The sequence below is a fragment of the Quercus robur genome, chromosome 7, assembly GCF_932294415.1.
Source record: "Quercus robur chromosome 7, dhQueRobu3.1, whole genome shotgun sequence".
NCBI lineage: Eukaryota > Viridiplantae > Streptophyta > Magnoliopsida > Fagales > Fagaceae > Quercus > Quercus robur.
In genome coordinates, this window is record NC_065540.1 from 7,545,485 (window position 1) to 7,569,881 (window position 24,397).

Here is a 24,397-nt window from a genome sequence, read left to right on the forward strand (position 1 = left end):
TGCAAACGCAGCCATGAAACGCGTATCAAACGCGTACTGAGTTTGACGTGGGGCTTGGGGCGGTGTCGAGGGGGGGGGGGGGGGGGGGGAGTGTGTGCAGTTGCCCCTCCTACGCCCCTGGTTTCACCCACTATATATTTTCAACTTCACCTCCCATTTTCTCTCTTCAAACACCGTTCTAGTAATCAGAACATCGTATAATTTAATCAAATTCCCAGATTCCAGAAAACTCATTCAGTCACGTATTAACAAATGGGCAAGGTTAGTTTAATCACTCAGTCTCTCACGCTTCCATTCCCAAAACTCAAATTGGGTCTTCGTTGTTTTTCTTTCTTTTCTTTAACGTGTTGAATTTGCAGAATTTTGCTCCCAAATCAATGGGGTTTTGTTTTTTTTGTTTTTGTTTGATTCAGAAAGAGGGAGAAAAGAATGGTGGAGGTAACAAGGTTGCGCCGGCACCGGCGCCGGCGGAGAAGAAAGACGACGTTTCGGTCACCGCCGTTTACAAGATCAACTGCAATTGCAACGGGTGCGTCGAGAAAATCGAAAAAGCCCTTCGTCATTTCGATGGTAAAATTCACATGCAAATCCACCAACCAACTTCATTGTATTTTCCAAATTGTATATTGTTATTATTTGTTTAATCCAACGTATTTTCGATGGTCACTTTCAGAAAATTTCATAGTTTGAATTAGGAAATTGTTTGGATAAGATTTGAGGTTGTTTGTTAGGATTAAGAAAAACGGTATACATTTTTTGTGTGAATAGCACAATAACGTAAACTTGACTCAACAAAAGTATATTACTAATGAATTGAATGGCAATTCTGATGCGATTCTTGTTGGTAATTGTTGTAGGTGTGGAAGAGGTGAAGATAGATCGTGATGCCTGCGAATTGACGGTAAAAGGGACCAACTTAGACCTCACGGCAATCAGAGAGAAATTGGAAAAAGAAATCAAGAAGAAATTTGAGCTGGTTTCTCCTCAGCCCAAAAAAGGCGGTGGCGGCGGTGGTGGCGGTGGCTATAAGAAGCCGGAAAAGAAGAAGGCTGAAAAGAAAGAAGAGCCTAAGAAACCCAAAGAGGTACTTAACACGTGGCATTTTTGAATTAGAGATTAGAGATTGGATACTCTTGTCCTTATTCTTTTCATTTCAAGTTACTGATATTATGAGATAAAAATGTGATAAAGCAATGTAAAAATCAATTGTGTAAGCACGAATAACATTAATTGATTGTAGTCATAGCTTGCATAGTTGAGGATTAATGTATGCTATAATATATAAAGAGACATCTGCAAACTGCAAATACAAAAATGTGTGCACTCACATGCACTACATGCTGAATTTCTATTGTTTATGATATTTGAGTTTCCATTTCTTTCTAATCTTTTTCCCCTCTGTTATTTTATGGCTTACCAGTTAAGAGATGAACTTCATAAGGAGATTCTACAACTTGCGAGTGAGTGCTTGTCCTTTTCCCCACTCAATGTATCTACGTTTTTAGCATGTGGTTTAGGTAGTTGCAATACAATACTGCACTTGGGGGAGAGATCCTAACACTTTATTTTATATCAGGGGAGAACTTGGAAAACGAACCACCGATTATGGAGCTTAGAAACCAGGTTAGTTTGTATGCTCATCTTTCATTTGTTGATTTAAGATTAGTCAACTGATTGAATAAATTTTTCCTTGCTTTAAGGGGTCTGTTTGAGATCCGCCTATTTTGCTAAAACTGAAAACTTTTTGCTGAAAGTACTGTAGATAAAGTTAAAATTTAGAAATTAGCTGAAATAGTACAGTATGACCCATGAATAGTACAAAAAGTACAGTAGGCCCCATAAATATTAACAAAAATAAGCTAAATAATAAAAGAAGCTGGCTTTTTAATTTGAAGCCAAACACACACGGTATATTTTCAACTTCACCTCCCATTTTCTCTCTTCAAACATCGTCCTAGTAATCAGAATGTTGTATAATTTAATCAAATTCCCAGATTCCAGAAAACTCATTCAGTCACGTATTAACAAATGGGCAACGCTTCCATTCCCAAAACTCAAATTGGGTCTTGGTTGTTTTTCTTTCTTTTCTTTAACATGTTGAATTTGCAGAATCTTGCTCCCAACTTAATGGGGTTTTGTTTTATTTTGTTTTGTTTTTTTATTTTTTATTTTTATTATTATTGTTTTTTTATTCAGAAAGAGGGAGAAAAGAATGGTGGAGATAACAAGGTCGCACCAGCAGAGAAGAAAGACGTCGTTTCGGTCACTGCCATTTACAAGATTGACTGCAATTGCGAAGGGTGTGTCGAGAAAATCAAAAAAGCCCTTTGTCATTTCGATGGTAAAATTCACATACAAATCCACCAACCAACTTCATTGTATTTTCCAAATTGTATATTGTGATTATTTGATTAATCCAACGTGTTTTACTAAACTGAGGAATCTGGGATCTGCATTTCACGTTGGTCACTTTCAGAAAAATTTCATAGTTTGAATTAGGAAATTGTTTGGATAAGATTTGAGGTTGTTTGTTAGATTAAGAAAAACGGTATACATTTTTTGTGTGAACAGCACAATAACGTAAACTTGACTCAACAAAAGTATATTACTAATGAATTGAATGGCAATTCTGATACGATTCTTGTTGGTAATTGTTGTAGGTGTGGAAGAGTTGAAGATAGATTGTAACAAATTGACAGTAAAAGGGACCAACTTAGACCCCACGGCAATCAGAGAGAAATTGGAAAAAGAAATCAAGAAGAAATTTGAGCTGGTTTCTACTCAGCCCAAAAAAGGCGGCGGTGGTGGTGGTGGTGGCTATAAGAAGCCAGAAAAGAAGAAGGCTGAAAAGAAAGAAGAGCCTAAGAAACCCAAAGAGGTACTTAACACGTGGCATTTTTGAATTAGAGATTAGAGATTGGATACTCTTGTGGTCCAATCTTTTGAATTAGAGATTAGAGATTGGATACTCATGTCCTTATTCTTTTTATTTCAAGTTACTGATATTACGAGATAAAAATGTGATAAAGCAATGTAAAAATCAATTGTGTAAGCACAAATAACATTAATTGATTGTAGTCATAGCTTGTATAGTTGAGGATTAATGTATGCTATAATATATAAAGAGACATCTGCGAACTGCAAATACAAAAATGTGTGCACTCACATGCACAACATGCTGAATTTCTATTGTTTATGATATTTGAATTTCCATTTCTTTCTAATCTTTTTCCCCTCTGTTATTTTATGGCTTACCAGTTAAGAGATGAACTTCATAAGGAGACTCTACAACTTGCAAGTGAGTGCTTGTCCTTTTCCCCACTCAATGTATCTACGTTTTTAGCATGTGGTTTAGGTAGTTGCAATACAATACTACACTTGGGGGAGAGATCCTAACACTTTCTTTTATATCAGGGGAGAACTTGGAAAACGAACCACCGATTATGGAGCTTAGAAACCAGGTTAGTTTGTATGCTCATCTTTCATTTGTTGATTTAAGATTAGTCAACTGATTGAATAAATTTTTCCTTGCTTTAAGGGGTCTGTTTGGGAACCGCCTATTTTGCTGAAACTGAAAACTTTTGCTGAAAGTACTGTAGATAAATGTAAAAATTAGCTGAAATAGTACAGTATGATCTATGAATAGTACCAAAAAGAACAGTGTCCCCATAAATATTAGCAAAAATAAGCTAAATAATAATAAAAAAAACTGACTTTTTAATTTGAAACTAAACACACACTATATATTTTCAACTTCACCTCCCATTTTCTCTCTTCAAGCACCATCCTAGTAATCAGAACATCGTATAATTTAATCAAATTCCCAGATTCTAGAAAACTCATTGAGTCACATATTAACAAATGGGCGAGGTTAGTTTAATCAGTCAGTCTCTCAAGCTTCCATTCCCAAAACTCAAATTGGGTCTTGGTTGTTTTTCTTTCTTTTCTTTAATGTGTTGAATTTGCAGAATGTTGCTCCCAACTTAATGGTTTTTTTTTTTTTTTTTTTTTTTTTTTTTTTTTTTTTTTTTTTTTTTTTTTTTTTCAGAAAGAGGGAGAAAAGAATAGTGGAGATAACAAGGTTGCACAGGTGCAGGCGCCGGTGCCGGTGCCGGCAGAGAAGAAAGACGACATTTTCGTCACTGCCATTTACAAGATCGACTGCAATTGCGAAGGGTGTGCTGAGAAAATCAAAAAAGCCCTTTGTCATTTTGATGGTAAAATTCACACACAAATCCACCAACCAACTTCATTGTATTTTCCAAATTGTATATTGTTATTATTTGTTTAATCCAACGTGTTTTACTAAACTGAGGAATTTGGGATCTGCGTTTCCCGCTGGTCACTTTCAGAAAAATTTCATAGTTTGAATTAGGAAATTGTTTGGATAAGATTTGAGGTTGTTTGTTAGATTAAGAAAAACGGTATATATTTTTTGTGTGAACAGCACAATAACGTAAACTTGACTCAACAAAAGTATATTACTAATGAATTGAATGGCAATTCTGATACGATTCTTGTTGGTAATTGTTGTAGGTGTGGAAGAGTTGAGGATAGATTGTAACAAATTGACGGTAAAAGGGACCAACTTAGAGCCCACAGCAATCAGAGAGAAATTGGAAAAAGAAATCAAGAAGAAATTTGAACTGGTTTCTCCTCAACCCAAAAAAGGCAGTGGCGGCGGCTGTGGCTATAAGAAGCCGAAAGAGAAGAAGGCTGAAAACAAAGAAGAGCCTAAGAAACCTAAAGAGGTACTTAACTCATGGCATTTTTGAATTAGAGATTAGAGATTGGATACTCTTGTGGTCCATACTTTTGAATTAGAGATTAGAGATTGGATACTCTTGTCCTTATTCTTTTCATTTCAAGTTACTGATATTATGAGACAAAAATGTGATAAAGCAATGTAAAAATCAATTGTGTAAGCACGAATAACATTAATTGATTGTAGTCATAGCTTGCATAGTTGAGGATTAATGTATGCTATAATATATAAAGAGACATCTGCGAACTGCAAATACAAAAATGTGTGCACTCACATGCACTGCATGCTGAATTTCTATAGTTTATGATATTTGAGTTTCCATTTCTTTCTAATCTTTTTCCCCTCTGTTATTTTATGGCTTATCAGTTAATGGATGAACTTCATAAGGAGACTCTACAGCTTGCGAGTGAGTGCTTGTCCTTTTCCCCACTCAATGTATCTACGTTTTTAGGCTAGCATGTGGTTTAGGTAGTTGCAATACAATACTACACTTGGGGGAGAGATCCTAACACTTTCTTTTATATCAGGGGAGAACTTGGAAAACAAACCACCGATTATGGAGCTTAGAAACCAGGTTTGTTTGTACGCTTATCTTTCATTTGTTGATTTAAGATTAGTCAACTGATTGAATAAATTTTTCCTTGCTTTAAGATTAATCAACTGATTGAAGAACTTTTTCCTCCTTTGATTCTATTGGACCAACAACCTCAGCCACGTCCACAGGATGGTTCTTCACAGTCTTGGTATCCTCCATCTGTAGTTAGCTCCCCAAATTCATCTCGTCCAGGAACACCAAGCAGTGCCTCTTCTAGCAGCTTCAGTTCACATAGGACTTCAGACAGGCCACAGTCACCATCACATGTTTCACCTGCTGAAGCTGCGGGTATTATTGCTGTTCTGAAGGATAAAAGGTAGGTGCTCGGTACTTTAAGACTCCCATTTTATTTATATATATATCAATTTTGTCAACTGTATTTTTGCTCTATGAAATTTTTTTTTGGGGGGGGGGGGGGGGGTTGGTTATATAGTGTACTAAGGACATTGTTCCTATCTTTATTACTAAGATTACTATATGTTTATTGATTCTCTATGTTTCTTTAGATGGCTTGCAAAATGGGTGTGGGAAATCTTGTTAAGAATTAGGACTACACCTTTGGCTTGTCAAGAACCACCCTGTCATTCATGGAAATTTCCAAATACATTAGACTGTAGGAAGCTAAAATTGAATGCTTCAATCTCTGCTCCTTGTAATTTGTCATTTTATAATATTAATTTCACCATCCGACGGGAGTTTAGTATTAAAGTTCATCATGGACATGTATGTTGCGACAGTCTAAAGATTGTCGTCAAAAAGGAAATTAACCATGTTTCCTATTAATGTTGTTTCTATTGTATCATTTATGATTTGGGATTTTAAATTGCCTATTAAGTTCTCTCAGCACTTTGCTTTTGTTTGTTTGAGGTTTTATTCCAATACACTATTTTTTAATGTTGATCATATTTTGGCCAAATTGTAAAGCTTATTACTAGATATTAAGTTATTTAGTAAGTGATTGAAAATCTGAGTCACTCCTCCTTGGAGTACATTTATTTAATGCATGTGTCTTAGTCACTCCAGTAGTGCCAATAAAGATAATTAACTCTCCCGTATTATGTTATGAGATTTCTAACTTCACTTTTGTAGTTTCTAATCATCTCTTGTTTTCTTGATAAATTTCTTTAGTGTTGATGAATTACGGAAGCTTTTGTCTGACAAGGATGCATACCATCATTTCTTACTCTCACTTGATCAAGTGAAAATTCAAAACAATGTAAGTTGTGGATTATGCTCTCTCTCTCTCTCTCTCTCTCTAATCTAACATTCTCAAATATAGAATGGAATTGTTGCATGTTGCTTGCTCTGGTTTGCCAAATGGTTATGCTAAAATATTTCTTAGTTGTGGTACCTTTTCTTTGGAACTGAAATAGTTTGACAATGGCTGTAAGAAAAGACGTTCTCATGGAGGATTACTGAAAACTGGTAATCCGTTGGTGCTATTACCTCCCACCCAAAGTTTGTAGGGGATAGGGGTTTATCCAGATTAGTGGCAGACCCATACAACTGACTTTTGCTTTGATGAAACTTATTGAAGTGTGTGAGCAACTATGGCTGCTGGGCATGGATTCCCTTGTAGATATGTGGTGCTTTAATAGAATCTTGCCTGTTGTGATTATCTGATATGGTCTACAGATTATCTATATGTCCATATTTGATTCAGAAATAAATGAAAGAAAGGGAATGCATGACACATGGAATTATAGATACTTAGGGAAAAAATGTTAGCTGCTTAGATTTGTTTGGGATTATATATATACATAGAGAGAGAGGGAGAGAGAGAGATAACTGTGTTTGAAGGACAGAGATGTTTCTGATTGATAGGGTCATGAGTCTCCAGCTTGCTGTTTGCTGGTATGTCCTTAGGTTACTTGTATTTGGTTGGAGCATCAAATACAAGCAATACATAGATTTTCATCTTGAAGTCACTACCATCACTTCTATGGGAAAAGAAGATGCGTTGTCCTCATTCTTTTCATTTCAAGTTGCTGATATTATGAGATGAAAATGTGATAAAGCAATGTAAAAATCAACTGTGTAAGTGCAAATAACATTAATTGATTGTAGTCATAGCTTGCATGGTTGAGGATTAATGTATGCTATAATATATAAAGAGACATCTGCGAACTGCAAATACAAGAATGTGTGCACTCACATACACTACATGCTGAATTTCTATTGTTTATGATATTTGAGTTTCCATGTCTTTCTAATCTTTTCCCATTCTGTTCTTTTATGGCTTATCAGTCAAGAGATGAACTTCGTAAGGAGACTCTTCAACTTGCAAGTGAGTGCTTGTCCTTTTCCCCACCCAATATATCTACTTTTTCAGCATGTGGTTTAGGTAGTTGCAATACAATACTACACTTGGGGGAGAGATCCTAACACTTTCTTTTATATCAGGGGAGAACTTGGAAAAGGAACCACGGATTATGGAGCTTAGAAACCAGGTTAGTTTGTACGCTCATCTTTCGTTTGTTGATTTAAGATTAGTCAACTGATTGAATAAATTTTTCCTTGCTTTAAGATTAGTCAACTGATTGAAGAACTTTTTCCTCCTTTGATTCTATGGTACAGTGCAGAATAATACGGACAACAGAATTGGCTGCTGCTCAGGAGAAACTCAATGAGCTTGAGAGAAAGAAGGAAGAGACATTGAAATTCTATTCCCCTCAATCCCTTCTCCAAAGGCTTCAAGGTATTCTTCATCATGACAACTCAAGGTTCTGTAGAATAGGCCAACTTTGTTATTCATTACTTATGGCTCAAGCTTGATTTTATTTTAGAGATATATGTTATGGAGATATGAAATAATTTTTTGTTATTTCAGATGCGAATAAGACAGAGGAGGAATCGGAAAACCTGCACAAACAGCTCTTAGATAGGGATGTGGACCTTGGGACCTTTGTGCAGAAATACAAGAAGCTCCGTACCACTTACCATAGGCGTGCGCTTATTCACCTTTCAGCCAAAACTTCTTCAATTGGTTGAATAGGTATAGCAGATGCTGTATAATTTCATATTGAGGAACGTTGCCTCGTGTTTTATTGTATGATATTAGTATAATTTTGTTTTGTTGGTATAAGTTCGTTTTGTATATCATGTCAGTCTTTCTTTGGCTATTGTCATTATGCCAATCCTTAGAGTATTCACATTGGTGCGCTTATTCACCTTTCAGCCAAAACTTTTTCGTTTGGTTGAATAGGTATAGCAGATGTTGTATAATTTCATATTGAGGAACGTTGCCGCTTGTTTTATTGTATGATATTGGTATAATTTTGTTTTGTTGGTGTAAGTTCGTTTTGTATATCATGTCAGTCTTTTTTTGGCTATTGTCATTATGCCAATCCGCATCAAATCAAAGCCATTATCGTGGTTAACAATAACTTCATTGTTTGTATGTGCAAGTGCTATGTTCAATCTATCACTTCGCACATTTTTACCGACGTCCCACTTTTTGTATCAATTTTGAGTCCTGACAGACTTGATATTCTCTGACACTTTGCTAATTGTTATAGTATAGAATCAGGTGATCTTTCATGGAGGCTTGACTGCAGCTTGTGATATATTGTATCGTGCGGAACTTTTGCATTATTTCCTATGCTATATGGAGAAAAAAAAAATGGTAGAAGATAATTTAAACTTGTAATATCTCAGGTGTAGTTCTCCACACGGATTCGTTATTGAAAAAACGATGGAGGCTACAGGCTGTAGTCTATACTACGTTACCTTTTTCAACAAACTAAGGATCATCCCTGTTGATGAGATTATACCATGCAGCTTGAATAAAATTTGCATTATTCTATCTCAAAAAAAAAAAAAAAAATTGCATTATTCAATTCCATAGTTTTTTTTTTTTTTTTTTTTTTTTTTGAGGGGGGGGGGGGCATAACAAGGGAGAAATTTATTGAAATAAAAGCAGGGCAGAGTAAAAATAGCCTAACCAACAAAAGAAACAAGAGTAGCTAGACTCTTGAGTACAGACAGAAAAGCACAGACATAACCACAGAAGTACAAAAACACAGCAAAAGCTAGCCAACTACAAGCTGCGACCAACACTAGCTAAAACAAAGCTTTATTTGCAGTACACATCAGGAGTTGAAACAAAACCCATTATTCAGTTCCATAATATTCATTTGTATACAGCAGGCCTATCAAAAAATAATTGTTTACAGCAGAATTTTGAAACTCAAGAATAAAAATTCAAGTATTGTTGCATAGATTTGTATGTTTTTTTTTTTTTTTTTTTTTTTTTGGTAAAGATAGATTTGTATGTTACCAATTAGCTTTTGTTTCTTATAAGGTCTTGGATCTTGGATTTTGATAACTCATGAGAAAAAACTACAAAGGTGTCTTTGTGCAGGAATTGTCACTTCCAATTTGTTTAGCAAAAAAATTGTCACTACCAATTTATGGTCTCTCTCTCTCTCCGGCTGGTTTTATGCCTGAGCAATATAAAATCAGGTAGTTGGCAGTTTTAACTTTAAAGTGCCACCATAACCAACGCCAAATCAAGAACTAGAAAATCTTGAAGCTGGGATTTGGGCCTCCCAATCCCAACATCACCTCAAGAACTTGAAAAACTTGAACCTAGGATTGGGACTTCTCACCCTCACTCAAACCAAAAATCCTAGGCTTCATTACCCAAACTGTTCATCCTGCTATCCACTACTAGTGGACCACTAGAAAAGACAGCTTACACTGTCAATAAATATACACCCGAATAGCACTTACACAAACACCAGGTAACATAAATGCGTCTTTGCAAACAATGTGTATATATGATGTAACAGGCAAAAATAAACTAGAAAGGAGCATATGCCAGCAATCAGAAGAAGAAAAAAAAAAAAAAAAATTGGATTCCAAGCTTATTTTCTCTACAAGTTGCAATATAGATCTAGCCTTAACTAAAATTATTGACTGAGAGTGCAAGTTCATTCAAGTGATTCGTCTCCTCCAACTCGAGCTTAAACATTGGGCAGAGAGATCATTCATTTACACGATCCATCTCTTTCTCCCACTTTAGCCCACACATTTGGCGGCCAAAAGGAACAATAAGGTTATAGCGTAAAACCTGTAATTCACACATACACACAGTCAGTTCATGTTTACACCATAGTCTAAATTCTAAACAACATTTCATGGCCCCCAACACATATAAGGTAGTGTACTATTCACCATTCAGCCAAAAAACTAAACCAAACCATCAAATACTACTGCACCTTGCTATTAATCTCTCGCATTTGCACTTTTAAGGGCTCTGAAGTTTGAATCCAATTAGAATTATCTCCATTGCTTGTTTTTGCCCAAGCTTTCTTCAACGCGGCTCGCCACTCAGATATTTGAGTCCTTATTTCTTTGTTAAGTTGAACCCACTCCGGTGCACACCCATTCTGGGAGAGGATTCTATACAAGGTGTCTTCTGCTGGGTCTGCATGAGGATTGGTAGAAAGGTTAAGGGGCTTTCCTTTGCCAGGTAGGTTCTCAAACTGCCCTTCTTCCATGGAGTGCCATATTCTTTGCTCCACTACATTTATTATATCAGTCTCTGATCTGTCCCAATCATAGCCAAAGATCAAAATAAATATGGTTCAATAATTTTATTTTAACTTTTTTGGTCAAAATAATGATTAAATGATTAAATTCATCGTTTCCTATCAGCTTAATCTTTTGGGATAAATGGTGATTTATCAGTCTTACCTCCAATTACAAATAAATAGATACCCCATGTGCCACTATTTGATGGCGAGTTTGAGCCCATGCATGATAAGAAGTAAAAACCTAATCCTATGTCCCTTCATCTCTCTCCATTCCAAACATAGCATAAGAATAATGCTCAAAGAGTAATGTTCGAGATTCAATAAATTTTACTTCATAATTCGTAAATGAGAAATCGATCATAAAAAGGAAATTTCAACATTTATTTATATATTGTTAAAGTACTAATGTACTAATTATTAAAAAATAATTCAAACATTAGGCATCGATCACTCATTGTTACATCTTGTAAGTCAAATTCATTACCATAGTTCAAAAGTCGAGGTAGCCTTCCATAATTAATGATCAAAATTCACTCATTTCCTTAATGTCTTAAAGTTTTGGAACAAATGCTAATAGAATAAAGCAACTTCATAATTCATTAGTCAGAAGTCAAATTAAGACAAATCCCAAGTAACATGTACATCATGGAATTTTAACACTAGTACTAAAATTATGTCTTTCTCATTCATCCAATTTTATCAGAATGAAACCTTATAATAGAGAGAGAGAGAGAGAGAGAGAGAGAGAGATGAGGACCTGACGGCGTTGCGCTGGCCGCGAAGCTCAGGGGGAAGTTTCCGGTCATTGACGGCGTCTATGACGGCGGATAAACGGTCGACCAGCTTCTTCTCTGTCTTCGGAGATTTATTTGATTGTGGCGGTGACGGTGACGAAGAGGAAGAGGAAGACGAGGCCGACCTAGTGCTGGGCCCACCACGGCCAACCACAGCCGTTGATCTTGGGATCAAAGACCATGATGTGGTGATGGTTCTTCTGGCAAGCCGGGTTGAACTTGAATTCATTGAGAATTGAGAGGACCCGACCGGGTTGAACTGTGCTTCTATGGGACTCTTCAGTCTGTCTGGGCCTTTGATCTTTAACAAGGAATAGGGGTATTTGAGTTTGACCACACTTTGTCTGTCTAGTTGGAGTGTTGGACTCTTTGCTGAGTTTTTGGGTTTCTTCGCGGCTATGCTCTTTCCACGTGGCCTTTTAAGGCTGTGTCTCAAATTATTAAGGATCTTAACTTCTTTCTTTATTTTTTTTAGATTCAAATAATAAGATCTTAATTTAGGGTGTTCAAAACTAATTTGTTGATGTGATTGTACAAAAACATTTCAATGATTTCATAAACCTTGTTGGAACAGTAGTTTTAGAACTACACATTATTTCACAATTTTTCACCACAATACTAATACTAATGTGGCAAACTGTGAGTAGTTGTTTATTATTTATACATCGACCCATTAATTTTTCTCTATCACTCATACTGCCGCATCATATAAAAAAAGTTATGAGATAAGTTGTGATACTAGATTTTCTTATTAAAAAAAAACAAAGTAATAATGTCACATCATTTTATATTTTTAAGAAAAAAAAAACTATTAAATTAATTTATAGTCAATTTTGTGGTAACTATTACATCACTTCAAAACAAAAGTCCTCTCAACTCACAAGGGAGTAGAAGATGTACAAGACTTTGAGAAAGAAAGAAAAACACAACAAAATAGAAGAGAAAGAACAATATGTTTCAGTTCAGAAACATCAATAGTGGCCTCCATGGGTGTCATCAGAATCAGTGGTATTGGGTTCATCACACAAGGGTTTTGTGAAGTAGAATGGGCCTAGAGTATATTTAATCTGATCACGGTACACCAAACTTGGTAGGTTGAGTTTCACTCCTCTCTTTCCACCAGCAAAGTCCGTGAGAATGTTGCAAGTCGAGTCTGGGGAGGAAACAAGTCTCACTGAGCATAGCTTAGCTTTGAGTTCCTTCCCGTTTATGTACTTGTTCACAATGATGTCGAATTGGCCTAACTCGTCGGTCGCATCACTTCCATAATACACAACTCTACTCCTATCATCCATGCATGTTATTGATACCTTACCACCTGCAATGAACCCAATTAATCCACACATTATTTGGTGGTGGAAAAACTTACTCAGTCCCAACCAAGTTAAGAAAAAATGTTACCTTTGATTGGTTTGCAACCATGAACCCATTCGTTCCATTCTTGGGTGCAATCCTGGCACAGTACTTTTCCACCTACATGTATGACTTTGGGTTCATTCACTGCCAAAGCTAAATTGGTACAACTCACTAGAAGTGATGCTGTAAATATTGCCAAAACCAAAGCTCCCATCTCTCTCTCTCTCTCTCTCAGACACACCAAAATAAGTTAAAGATGAGAACCACTTCCAAAGAAGCTATACATAAGTAGTAGGAGAGCTTTGACTAGGAGAGGGAGGGCACTACTCTTGACGTGCAATCCACTTTGGCACGTTTTGACATTATTTTGAGAATATATTCTAAGTTTCTTGTGCACATATTCAATATATTTTCTCTCAAGATAATAATTGCTTATCTAAAATAAAATAAATAACAAACAAAATAGCTCAGGATTTTTTTTTATTATATATAATTAGGACCAAAAGAAAGAATCTTTTGAATATGAAAATATCAAATCTAATACAATTCTTTTAAAAATTTAAAATACAAGAGCTTTGGATATAAATATTATGAATTTTGAGGGAAAAAATAGTACTAAAAAGTACTATTACATTGAGCAACACGAACTATATTTGTGGACCAAAAAATGTATAAAGTACTATTACATCAATTTACACATAAAATGACTAAATTTCTGGAAAGACAACCATAAAGGAGGATACTCAAACAAACGGAAAGCCAATGACAAAATTAAATCAAACTCTTCGACAACGCTGTGAGTTGGTTGCTCCTCTAGCTCCATCTATGAATCAAACAACAATCCAGCTTCCTTAAGGGCATTGTTGAAGTCTTCATCACGATCCCAAGAATTGACCTGCAAAAATGGTGCAAAAACATAATTTAGATCTTGCACAGGAGCTGCTCCAACCAAAACCTGATCAAAAGATTCTAGCCTTTTTCTCTGTTCTACTATATTTATCTATAATCATCAGAAGAGCATAGACAAGGAAAGAATCATATCTAGAATTTGACAAGGTTCTAGCTTTTTACTTCTATTATCTCCAATTTACCTTCATCATCAGAACATAAACAGGGAAAGAATCATATAACTAGATAGGGAGTTCTTAAAATTACCTCTGCGATGTGGGTGCCAAAATATCCCTCAATTTTTGTCATGATCATCTCATCCCTGTCACTGCACAGCAAGTTAAACACAGCTCCTGTAGGAACAAAAAACACAAGACATTGTTACTATGAAGGACTATATATTGTATATTTAATAATTAATAAAGAAGAGTGATCACGACATAATATTCTTCTGCTTCCATACGACTAGAGATGTAATCAGGATCCAATTAACTAAGTCACGGATTGCCAGGATTGTATGTAGAAGAAAATTCTTCAGAGTTGGGAGTCATAAGTCCAATTCATTCCTACTATCGCTCTTCAAACATGCACCAAAACAATATGTTTAAACAATTTTAGGGCTGGCCTCAGATCTGACATGGCCAGGGGCAATTTCTATTTTTTATTTTTAGCTAGGTAATGGGGGAGAAAGGGGCTGGTGGGATTCAAGCCTAGGCGCCAAACTACTCGTATATCCCTTGAACCCCATGTATCAAGTAATATTTTAGCAACCACTTAAAATATATAGTATGTACTCACCCTTGCGGCCAAAACGCCCTGCCCTACCAATCCTATGCAGGTACACCTCATAATCAGGCTCTGATTGGTAGTTATGATTCACCGGAAGATCGTAGTTGATAACCAAATTAACCTACATTTACAAAAAAAAAGACAGATACTCAGATGTCAAATTTGAACCACTCTTTAGGCACAGAGAGTCAAAGAGGAGGGGGATTGTGAAGCACCTGTTGCTGGTCAAAGCCTCTGGAAAGTAAATCAGTTGATATAAGAACTTTAGTCAAATTATTTTTGAACTCTTGGATTATTTTGTCTCTATCTTCTGGAGTAGCAGCACCTTGAACGGTAGTAACTGTGTAACCAAGCTCAGCAAGTGCCTTATGCAACATTGCCGCATTATTTCTTGTACGTACAAATATTATTGTCTGACCCAAGTTCTCTGCCAATTCAAATATTCTGTCTCTAATCACTAGAACCTTGGCACGTTCATCAGGACAACGCACCTTGTACTGCTTCACAGACTCTAAAGATAGTTCCTCTTTCTTGACATAAAGTTGATTGTAATCTTTGACAACCCTTGAAATGAAATTTTTAACGGTTTCATTAAATGTAGCAGAAAACAGTACAACCTGAAAAAAAAATGGTTATAGAAATAAGTTAACTATTTTTTCTTAGTTGGAAATACAACTCATTCAGACCTATGTCAACATATCTTATAAACAGAATCTTATGCAAAGTATTGCTTTAATCCCTAATGTAACTACAACTTACCTACCACAAGAAAGGAAGTAATAGATAATATATCAACACAACAGATATAATGCAACCTTTACCATAATTTTTTTTTTTGATAAGTAACAAAAAAAATTTATTAAAAAACACACAGCCCGGTACATAGGAAATGTACAAAAAGGCAAAAACATCAAGAAACCAAATTACAATGATCAAGCAACACAGAAAGGGAAGTACAAGAAAAAGATGGTAAAACAAGACACCATTCGAGAAGAGTAAAAAAGAAGAAAGACTTAAACTCAATCATGGACCGTTCACGACCCTCAAAGCTTCTAGAATTCCGTTCCCGCCAGATACACCACATCAAACAGTGCGGCACAAGCCTCCAAATAACTATATTAAGATGACACCTGAATTTCAATGTCCAACAATCCAACAAATCCACTACCCTTTGAGGCATCACCCAACAAATACCAAACAAGCAAAAGATCATACTCCACATCTCAAAGGCTATAGGACAGTGAAGGAGGAGATGATCTACAGATTTCCCACACCTTTTGCACATAAAACACCACTCAAGGACAACAAAATGCCTCTTCTGAAGGTTATCTATAGTTAGAATCTTGCCTAAAGCAGCAGTCCAAGAGAAAAAAGCTACCCGAGGAGGAACCTTTACCAAAATAGTTAGTAATATCTAACAATAACCTACTCGATCCTTTAATCTTTCTTGGGACTTTTGCCAAGTGCTTTAAACCAAACTGAGATATTTTTAAAGTAATATTCATGGGCTTATTAGCCAGAAATTTTAGGAATTGGGTTTCACCAAGTACTTTTGATATTGTTCTCATTGCAGCTCCAAAGGTATTTGGTCATCATATAAAGGAACTATATGTAAAATTAGCATTTAAACAAAAGAGAAGCATCTAATTCATCTCCCCAACTTCACAACTCACAAGTAATTTAAAATCTTGAATGATGTCAACAGAAGGGAAGAAAAGAGTAAATAGCAAGAACTCATCAAGCAAATCTCATTTTAAGAATATATGCCCACACGCAAAAAAATATATAAACCACATTAGTTAAACAAACCTGACAGTGAGAACTCTTTTTTTCAATGTCCTTCTTTATCCTCAATGAATCATCTTTAAAGCCACCCTACACCAAAATGAACAATCAATGATTAAAAACTAAATTTAGTTGCAAGCCAAGCATCCATATGCAAGTAAGCACTAGAAACAAATAATGTAATTGGAATTCTAGCAATGTTGATTTGGGTTGAATTGAGCAAAAAAACACATTAGTGCTAAGAAAGATGGTGCATGCATGACAACTTGCTACTTAGTATGAAGTAAAAAATAAAAAAATTGATAAATAGTATGAAGTAAAAATTTTAGTCCACTTGCACATCAAAAATGCTTCAGCAATAAATAAAAAGAATGCTAAAAAAACTCGCCCTATGGATACAATAGAATATATTTTCATAATGCAACTTGGGCCAAATAAACCCAAGATTTAACCACCAAATATGACAGCTTTATTGTATTGATCTTGAAGGCATTGGGCAATCTGAAATGCATCTAGTTTCATGTCTACATATCATACTATGTAAGACGTGCTTGCAACCACAAATCACCCAGAAAAGTATGGACTGATTGATTGCCCCAGCTCAAAAGAAAAGGCAGGAGGAGATCTTTATTCTCCTCACTCACTGAAGGGCTGCAAATGCTTGATTTTACCTTTTTTTTTCTTCATTTCTAGTATTATTGACCATATGAAAAGTTTTATTATATTTACTATTTACTCCTATAATTTCCAGAACTAACAATGCCAATAAACGGGCTAAAGCTAAAGGATGGATAAATTCATTACATACCACCATTAGAACTAAGAAAACTAGAAGCTTGGATTTTTTTTTTTAAATCCAGCAAGGGCTAATGGCATTGTGCTACATAAAAACTTCAGATTTAGTCCCAATATTTCAGAATGTTCATTTATTAGAATTAAGCCAAAAAAACAAAAAACAAAAACTTACATCGTCTAGCATGAGATCTGCCTCATCAAAAACAAGAATCTTAATATAAGATAGGCCCAATTTCCCATTCAATATGTATTTCCTTATTGTCCCAGGAGTTCCAATTACGATTTGAGCTGACAATGGAGGTACTCTTGATATTGGAACATAATTTGCTTTGTCCATTGGCACAAGACACTCAGAAGTTATCTCTGTGTATTTCCCCATCTTCCGAAGTACTTCCAAATTCTGCCAGATGCACACAATTAAACTTTGTTAGAGATATGGAACATAGAAAAGCATCTGCATGGTTTTCAGAACTTAATTTTCACCATATCATTCTGATCTCCAGAAAATATGAGCCAAGGATATCATGCTAGAATACATTAGAATTACAAATCATAAATTTTTATTTTTATTTTTATTTTTTAAATTTTTTGATAACACGGAACCTTATCAAAGAAGCCCTTTGGAACCACCCCTAGGGAGTACACCATGGATACACAACCCCACCCGCCAAAACCGTGTATAAGGTAATCTAGGGTAACTCCTAGTGAGGATCAAGCCCAGGATGTCTGGGTCTACAGCTCCTCCAACCACTAGGAGGCACCCTGACAGGTAGTTGCAAATCATAAAATTCAACAAGCATTTTGGTTTAAGCTTCAATAATGTAATTCTAGCAATTCTGATTTTTTTAAACTATACTGAGGATAGAACCAGCAGAAGTATTTCATAAAAGATAGTTTTCAGTTGGGGGTAGTTGAGATTTGGAGATGAAGACGCAGAAAACAACATTTTAACAAGTTTTCAGTTGTGCAGTTGAGATTTCAAGATGAAGACACAGAAAACAACATTTTAACAACGTCAACTCCTGAATTTTATTTTCTTGCAAAAAAATTTAAATAAAATACCGCCGCCAATAAATTACAAACTATTATAACTTGGGTTCATATTTAATTAAGACCTTGCAGACTGGGAAAAAACAATACATTCAAGATCCTTAAAATAAGTCCTACAGTATTTAAGGGATGATCTTGAACAGAACATTAAAAAGAACAACATTAAAGAAACAAAACGAAACATTTAACTATATAACAAATTAAGAGCAAAACTTTACCTGCAAAGCCAACTCTCTCGTGGGGCAGACGCAAAGGGCCTGAGGAGCCTTTAGATTCAGATCAATGCGACTCAACATCCCAAGCACAAAACAAGTAGTTTTTCCAGAACCATTATGCGCCTGGGCTATCAAATCCTTATGGGGAGGAGTCAAAATCATGGGCAAACTAATAGCTTGAATTTTACTTGGCTTCTGGAATTTCATCTCAATATATAAACCCTTCAGAAGCTCCTTCGACAGATTCAAGTCCTCGAAAGTACTTGCAGATGTATACGGGGTATCATTCACAGTTACCTACATCAAAAATTAACCCCCTAATATATCAAAACACAAAATTGAAAACTGAACAAAACATATCTATTAGACTCAACAATACACTTGTGTTTCTGCATTCATGTTCCAAGTAGCATAATAATAGGAATTAAAACTATAGAACACTATATCTCTAACCACATTGTAAAAGCACCAAAACAAAAATTAATATCTATGATGAAAATTCGAAACCCTAATTAGGATCTCAAACTATAATCAAAATCAGTACTTTATTATATTTTAACCAAAAGTAGCAGCAAAGGTATCGAGTTGATCGAAACCCTAAATAGGATCAGGCAAATAAAGAAATTCAAATCTTGGTGATGTGAGAGAGAGAGAGAGATTGATGGTACCGCAGTGATGTGTGCGTCTTGGGGTTCATCGAGGTACTTGTTGACGGTGCTTTTGGTGTCGTCGATTGTCAAGGCCTCGACGTTGAGTTCGGCGGCGACTTTGTCCGGCTGCGAAGTTGACGAAGTAGCCGTGTCCTCCAATGGCTCGTCGTCTTCTTCGTCGCCCCACCGTTTCGTCTCCGTCTTTGGAACAAGGATTTCCCGTGGCGGCGGCGGAGCAGGAGCAGCAGCAGCAGCCGCAGCTGTGGTGTTTTCCTGAGGCGGTGGCGCTGCCGTGGTGGCGGTGGCGGTGTCGGTGGTGTCAGCCATCGTGAGAGAGAGTGATCGATAAAAATAATCTTAAAAAAAGGAAAGGAATAGAGTGAAGAAAAGAAAAATCTGGGGCAGCTAGGATTTTATACAGTGGCGTTTGCGTTAATAATAAGTCGGTAATACCCGTTCTTCATGGGCAGAGCTTAACCGGATAGAGTATGGATATTATCCAAACCCGACCCGTAAAAAAAAAAAAAAAAAAAAAAAACCCCTAAACCTATATCACCGTCACAGAGAATCGTAGGAAAAACAAAACTCTCTTACCTTGAAAACCAAAGAACACAAACAGAACCGAACAAAGAGAGATAGAGCTTTAGAGAACCATTCTCTCTCTACAAAACAAACTCTTCTCTCTCTCTCTCTCTAGGAAATTATATAATGAGACATTGAAGTTGCAGAAATAGGGTTTTTTATATAAGAGAGAGGAAGACAGATAAAGTAACCTAATAAGCTTTTCTTTATATAAATCCCCATAGAATTTTTGTATATTTTATGTCCTATATATAAATAAATTAGCAGAGAGTTTTGCTTGATAAAATATAATAAGTTTTTCTTTATAATTTCACGTTGAGATTTGCTTATTTTATATTCTATAATAATTTCTCTAATTTTTTTTTTTTTTTTTTTTAAAATTCCAGGGGAATCGACTTACAAAAGTTGTTCTAATCCCACTAGGAAACGACATTGGTTTTCGGTGCTCTATTATGAAAATAAAACTTATTTATACCCTGTAATTTAAAGGCCATGTACAACTACATCTATGGACCATAATAATTTTTATTGTTACTAATTTCACAACGTAGGTGATATCTTCAGCACCATGCCTTAGTTCTATGATACATATTCGGACGTGTAAGAGCTATAAATCTACAACCTAATTGAAAACAAATTTTTGTTGTTAAAGATCCATAGAGTTCAGTAAAAACAAAGATCCATGGAGTTAATATTTTGCCACTGTAACACATAGGATTAAATATAAAAAATCATGTCAAAATCCAGGATTGGGTTGTGATTAGGCATTAGCTGTTTCTTTCTTTTATCCTTATATATAATATTTGTTTCAATATTTTGCAACAGTTATTAAACCCTGTTAAGTATAAATAGAAACCCAATTCTCTTTCTCTCTCTCTCTCAAGAAAACCCTAACACTAATTTTTGTTTTTTTTTTAACTATTTAAATCTTTCACATTGAAGGCTAGTTGTACATTTAGGTGATTGTGTGAGATATGAAAGTCTCATATTGAAGTTGATGAGAACATCAAGATAAGTGTGTAAGAAAACAAAGATGTTATCATGATATCACATCTAGTGAACATTTTTTTCCAATAATTTTTTAAGTTGGCAAAGATGTTATCATGATATCACATCTAGTGAATAGAGATAACTGATAATTTTTTTTTTTTTCCTTTTTATCAATATTGTTCAATTTTTTTCTAAGAATTTTTGAAGTTGGTGAGGACAAAGATAACTGACAAAAATTTTCAAATTTTTTTCCCTTTTTATCAATATTGGTCAAATATTCTTGTACATGTGCATGCGTTACACATTAGTTTGAAAGATATGGACAGTGACTTCATTATAGTCCCATTGACTTGTAATCCAAACTCAAGCAAATGTAGATGGGTATTTCATTAATTGGGTAGTATTTCTTATTAATCAACATTTCAAGAACAAATATTCTCAACCAAAAAAAAAACATTTCAAGAAGAACTAACGAGCCTTTTTTTTTATTTGTTTTGAATCTAGACGCGTTTTACATGGTTATATACTTATATGTGGCCTTTTTTCTTATTCCAGTCTGCATAGAATAATGAAGTGTGGATACTGGTTGATGAATCTAACTACATGATATTTTAGAGCAGCGTGATAGTCTAGACTTTAGGATATTTTAGAGCAGCGTGATAGTCTAGACTTTAGGATGAGTTTGGTTCAGCATTTTAAAATTGGGTTTTTTGAAAAAGTGGGGTTTTCAAAAAGTGCTTTATGAAATTGGACTTTTTGTAAAAGTTGAGTGCTTCGTAAAAGTTGTTAAAAAATAATTTTTGAAAAAGTTAAGTGTTTGACTAGCACTTATAAAAATTGTAGTTTGAGTGGTAAATTACCAAAAATGATAATGTATATATAAAGGAGTTTATTTCATACTTAAATCAATATAGTGAAATTATTTTTTTTCTCACAAATATTAGCTAATAATAATCTACCACTTAAAATTTATTGTGAAAATATTGTGATAATTTATACTGATTTTAATTTGAACGTATTATTACAATTCTTTTTTTCTCTTTCTAAACAAATTATTTTTTATCAATATTAACTAATAATAACCTACCATTTAAAATTTATTGTGAAAGTATTATGAAAATATTATGACAGTATTTATCAATTTTAATTTTTTTATTTTTTATTTTATGTTTCCCTTATTTTATTTTATTTTTTAATCCATATTTCCTTTGTTTTTTCCCTTTTTTTTTCTCCTCCACTCACGTACCTTTTTTTTTTTTTTCTTTATTTCCTTCTTTTCTCTTTTTGCCTGCCACTTCCTCCATACACGTACCCTTATTTTTTTCTTTGTTTCCTACTTTCGTCTTTTTTCCCTACCACTTCACACTCCAGAATGTTCCACATAGAACTGAGCTCTTTCTTCCTCTTTCTTTTTCTATTTTCTTTCTTCCTTTCTCCCTTTTCTCTTGCCACTTCGTTTGCAAGTTTCTTTCCCTCTATCTCATCAAAACACACAAACTAAAAAGTCACACACAACCACACCATTTGATTCTCATCAAACGAAGTTGGCTCAATACCATGTCAAAACTTTGGTGGTACTTGGTGGTTTTTGTATTTCTCAGATTAGATTAGACATAAATAAAATTAAAAAAAAAAAAATATATATATATATATATATATATATATAGAGGAATGCGCATTGAAGAAGACAAAGAAAGAAGAAGAAGAGGATGGCGTGAGAGTGAGCTTCAGGGCAAAGGGCAGAGCAGAGAGATGACATGAGAGGAATGAAGAATCATTTTTTTTTGAGAAATAATTACAACATGTTGCTAACCCCACAGCTCGAACCCTTTTCTCCCTAGACCCCCAAGCACTTTGTATATGGGGAGGTGCCAATTCAGGTACAAGGCCTTTGGTAATTGCCCTGTAAGTCCAACGGATATAAATCAACACGCACGGGTTTTTTCCAAAATGCACCTCTGAACTCCTTTATGGCATTGCGCGTTCTCTTCACAAACCCAAAACGCAACATTTTCCAAAAAGTTGCGTTTTATACCTAACCAAACGGGTATTTTGTATTTGCTTTCTTCAAAACAGGCTTTTTGGGTTGGGAAAGTTGAAACAAACAGGCACTTAGTCTCTTTCCCTCTCTTTTGTAACTTTTTTTTTTCTTTTTTGGGGGTAAAAACTTAAAATTATAGTTTTTTCAAGTTTGAATTCGTTTTGTTAGAAACTTTGAATTGTGATTTGTATGTTTTAGATTGTTTCCTTGCAGAAAAATCATATTACATAGTTTAATTAGGACATTTTGAGACCCTAAATTTAATTGAGAAGCTCATGATTATTATTATTATTATTTTGGCCACATTTTTAGGGTTATTTACTACATATTATTATTCAGAAGGTCCTGAGTTTGAGCTTGTTTGTTGTTAATTTTGTGTCAAAATTTTTTTTTTAAATATCTATGTTTGTGAAGGATGGAATCGACGTATAATATATGGATTTATGTGAAGAGAGAAAATATATTTTGGTGTGTGGGATTCCATAGAACTCCACCAGGAACTTTAAATTGTCCTTGGTACCACCAAATGGTGAATAATCTCCCAATTTTGTGTGTGTGCGAGTGAGCATGTATGTTGGATATTCATTTGATTGTGGTTGCACTGGTATCAGTATGGTGAGGCCTAAGATCATCTAGAGTTCTTAGAATAACTTCACTATCCTAACCATTTGATTTTAAATGAGTGGTCTCCACCAATGGTGATAGTTAATGTTTGTTTTGAATGTTGATGATGTGGGAAAACCCAATCTATGCATTTCAAAATAGATGGATAGGACTTAAGTATCTCAATGATGGAGTTAGCCTATGAACTCATGAGGATCCTAATAGAAATAATGTCAATGTCTAATTGAATCATTTTGGGTGATTAATATCTAAAAGCTAAAATGTAACATTTATTGTTGCCGCGCTCATTTTGAGCCGCATTAACATAGCATTTTGACTCACTTAAGTCGAATTCGATCCCCTTTCATCTACTGTTCAATTCGGTCACTTTGGTCCAACAACCATGATGATGGTATTATCTTTAAAACCCAAATTAGATTTATCAAGTTGCTATTGGGTCCTAATATAAGTTGTTTCTCACAAACAAATTATAGAAATCGAACATAATTAGGCTTGTTTTGGATGTAAAAGTTTCTGATCAAATAGTCATACTGATGATTTGGAAGTTTTTGTTTTGATAGTATGTCCTATTGTCAATCGCCTAATGGTTTGGTTTGTTGGATTTAGGAAAGATGCAAGGAAACTTGCAAATAAGAGCAAATTTATAACAAAATGATAATGAGCATAACACCAAAAAAATACAAACTATATAAAAAATACTGGCCCCGCTTGGTACACGAGTTTAAATATATGTTTTCAGTTTTTAAACATTATATATATTTTCACACACACTTTTTCACCCACACGTATTTCCAAAAAAACTGAAAATTGTTGTTTAAATACACGTACCAAACGGGCCCAAATTTGGTTTTTATTTAGGTGGAAGGGCAAATAGTAAATAAAAAAATTATATAATATATTTTTTAAATTTTAAAAATATATTAAATATAGGTAGATCA

At 34.8% G+C, this 24,397-nt stretch overlaps 4 protein-coding genes across 52 annotated transcripts in view; 1 reads left to right on the plus strand and 3 right to left on the minus strand.

Annotated features, from left to right (window-relative positions):
- Positions 1-8,655, plus strand: part of LOC126691999 (vacuolar protein-sorting-associated protein 37 homolog 1-like) — a 39,125-nt gene extending 30,470 nt beyond the window's left edge. For 3 of the 49 annotated variants that reach the window (XM_050387352.1, XM_050387351.1, XM_050387355.1), the window contains exons 5-19: positions 1,577-1,623; positions 2,197-2,341; positions 2,661-2,878; positions 3,259-3,298; positions 3,415-3,461; positions 4,049-4,217; positions 4,537-4,751; positions 5,132-5,171; positions 5,293-5,339; positions 5,417-5,676; positions 6,489-6,576; positions 7,608-7,647; positions 7,764-7,810; positions 7,938-8,058; positions 8,191-8,655. In XM_050387352.1, the coding sequence (XP_050243309.1) occupies positions 1,577-1,623; positions 2,197-2,341; positions 2,661-2,878; positions 3,259-3,298; positions 3,415-3,461; positions 4,049-4,217; positions 4,537-4,751; positions 5,132-5,171; positions 5,293-5,339; positions 5,417-5,676; positions 6,489-6,576; positions 7,608-7,647; positions 7,764-7,810; positions 7,938-8,058; positions 8,191-8,351 (1,685 nt within the window). In that variant the 3' untranslated portion in view covers positions 8,352-8,655. Of the gene's footprint in view, positions 1-82; positions 262-413; positions 571-857; positions 1,085-1,418; positions 1,461-1,576; positions 1,624-2,196; positions 2,342-2,660; positions 2,879-3,256; positions 3,299-3,414; positions 3,462-4,048; positions 4,218-4,536; positions 4,752-5,131; positions 5,172-5,292; positions 5,340-5,416; positions 5,677-6,488; positions 6,577-7,607; positions 7,648-7,763; positions 7,811-7,937; positions 8,059-8,190 lie in introns of those variants that run through there. The other 46 variants (XM_050387387.1, XM_050387386.1, XM_050387394.1 and 43 more) reach the window with 38 other exon arrangements.
- A 1,435-nt stretch (positions 8,656-10,090) lies between these two features.
- LOC126692002 (uncharacterized) lies at positions 10,091-12,114 on the minus strand. Its single transcript, XM_050387398.1, has 3 exons — positions 11,658-12,114; positions 10,583-10,913; positions 10,091-10,434 (listed from the first exon to the last, which is right to left on the minus strand). The coding sequence occupies exons 1-3, from the start codon at positions 11,921-11,923 to the stop codon at positions 10,348-10,350; spliced, it is 684 nt and encodes a 227-aa protein (XP_050243355.1). The 5' UTR covers positions 11,924-12,114; the 3' UTR covers positions 10,091-10,347.
- A 363-nt stretch (positions 12,115-12,477) lies between these two features.
- On the minus strand, positions 12,478-13,482 carry LOC126692004 (pistil-specific extensin-like protein). Its single transcript, XM_050387400.1, has 2 exons — positions 13,096-13,482; positions 12,478-13,012 (listed from the first exon to the last, which is right to left on the minus strand). Exons 1-2 carry the CDS (start codon positions 13,262-13,264, stop codon positions 12,666-12,668), a joined length of 516 nt encoding a protein of 171 aa, XP_050243357.1. The 5' UTR covers positions 13,265-13,482; the 3' UTR covers positions 12,478-12,665.
- Positions 13,483-13,624: 142 nt separating this feature from the next.
- LOC126692003 (DEAD-box ATP-dependent RNA helicase 38) lies at positions 13,625-19,977 on the minus strand. Its single transcript, XM_050387399.1, has 9 exons — positions 19,817-19,977; positions 19,241-19,578; positions 18,576-18,869; positions 17,480-17,707; positions 16,537-16,602; positions 14,943-15,344; positions 14,737-14,848; positions 14,206-14,291; positions 13,625-13,945 (listed from the first exon to the last, which is right to left on the minus strand). The coding sequence occupies exons 2-9, from the start codon at positions 19,547-19,549 to the stop codon at positions 13,874-13,876; spliced, it is 1,569 nt and encodes a 522-aa protein (XP_050243356.1). The 5' UTR covers positions 19,550-19,578; positions 19,817-19,977; the 3' UTR covers positions 13,625-13,873.
- Between the last annotated feature and the right edge of the window lie 4,420 nt (positions 19,978-24,397).

Excerpts from the sequence above, each read along its gene's own strand:
- LOC126692002 (XM_050387398.1), bottom strand. The coding sequence starts at position 11,923 with ATGAATTCAAGTTCAACCCGGCTTGCCAGAAGAACCATCACCACATCA. Across the intron at positions 10,914-11,657 it reads GGCCAGCGCAACGCCGTCAG|ATCAGAGACTGATATAATAA; the intron begins GTCCTCATCTCT and ends TGATTGGGACAG. Across the intron at positions 10,435-10,582 it reads TGCGAGAGATTAATAGCAAG|GTTTTACGCTATAACCTTAT; the intron begins GTGCAGTAGTAT and ends TGTGAATTACAG.
- LOC126692004 (XM_050387400.1), bottom strand. The coding sequence starts at position 13,264 with ATGGGAGCTTTGGTTTTGGCAATATTTACAGCATCACTTCTAGTGAGT. Across the intron at positions 13,013-13,095 it reads TGGTTGCAAACCAATCAAAG|GTGGTAAGGTATCAATAACA; the intron begins GTAACATTTTTT and ends GGTTCATTGCAG.
- LOC126692003 (XM_050387399.1), bottom strand. The coding sequence starts at position 19,549 with ATGGCTGACACCACCGACACCGCCACCGCCACCACGGCAGCGCCACCG. Across the intron at positions 14,292-14,736 it reads AGGGCGTTTTGGCCGCAAGG|GAGCTGTGTTTAACTTGCTG; the intron begins GTGAGTACATAC and ends TTGTTCCTACAG. Across the intron at positions 13,946-14,205 it reads TTGGCACCCACATCGCAGAG|GTCAATTCTTGGGATCGTGA; the intron begins GTAATTTTAAGA and ends CCATTTTTGCAG.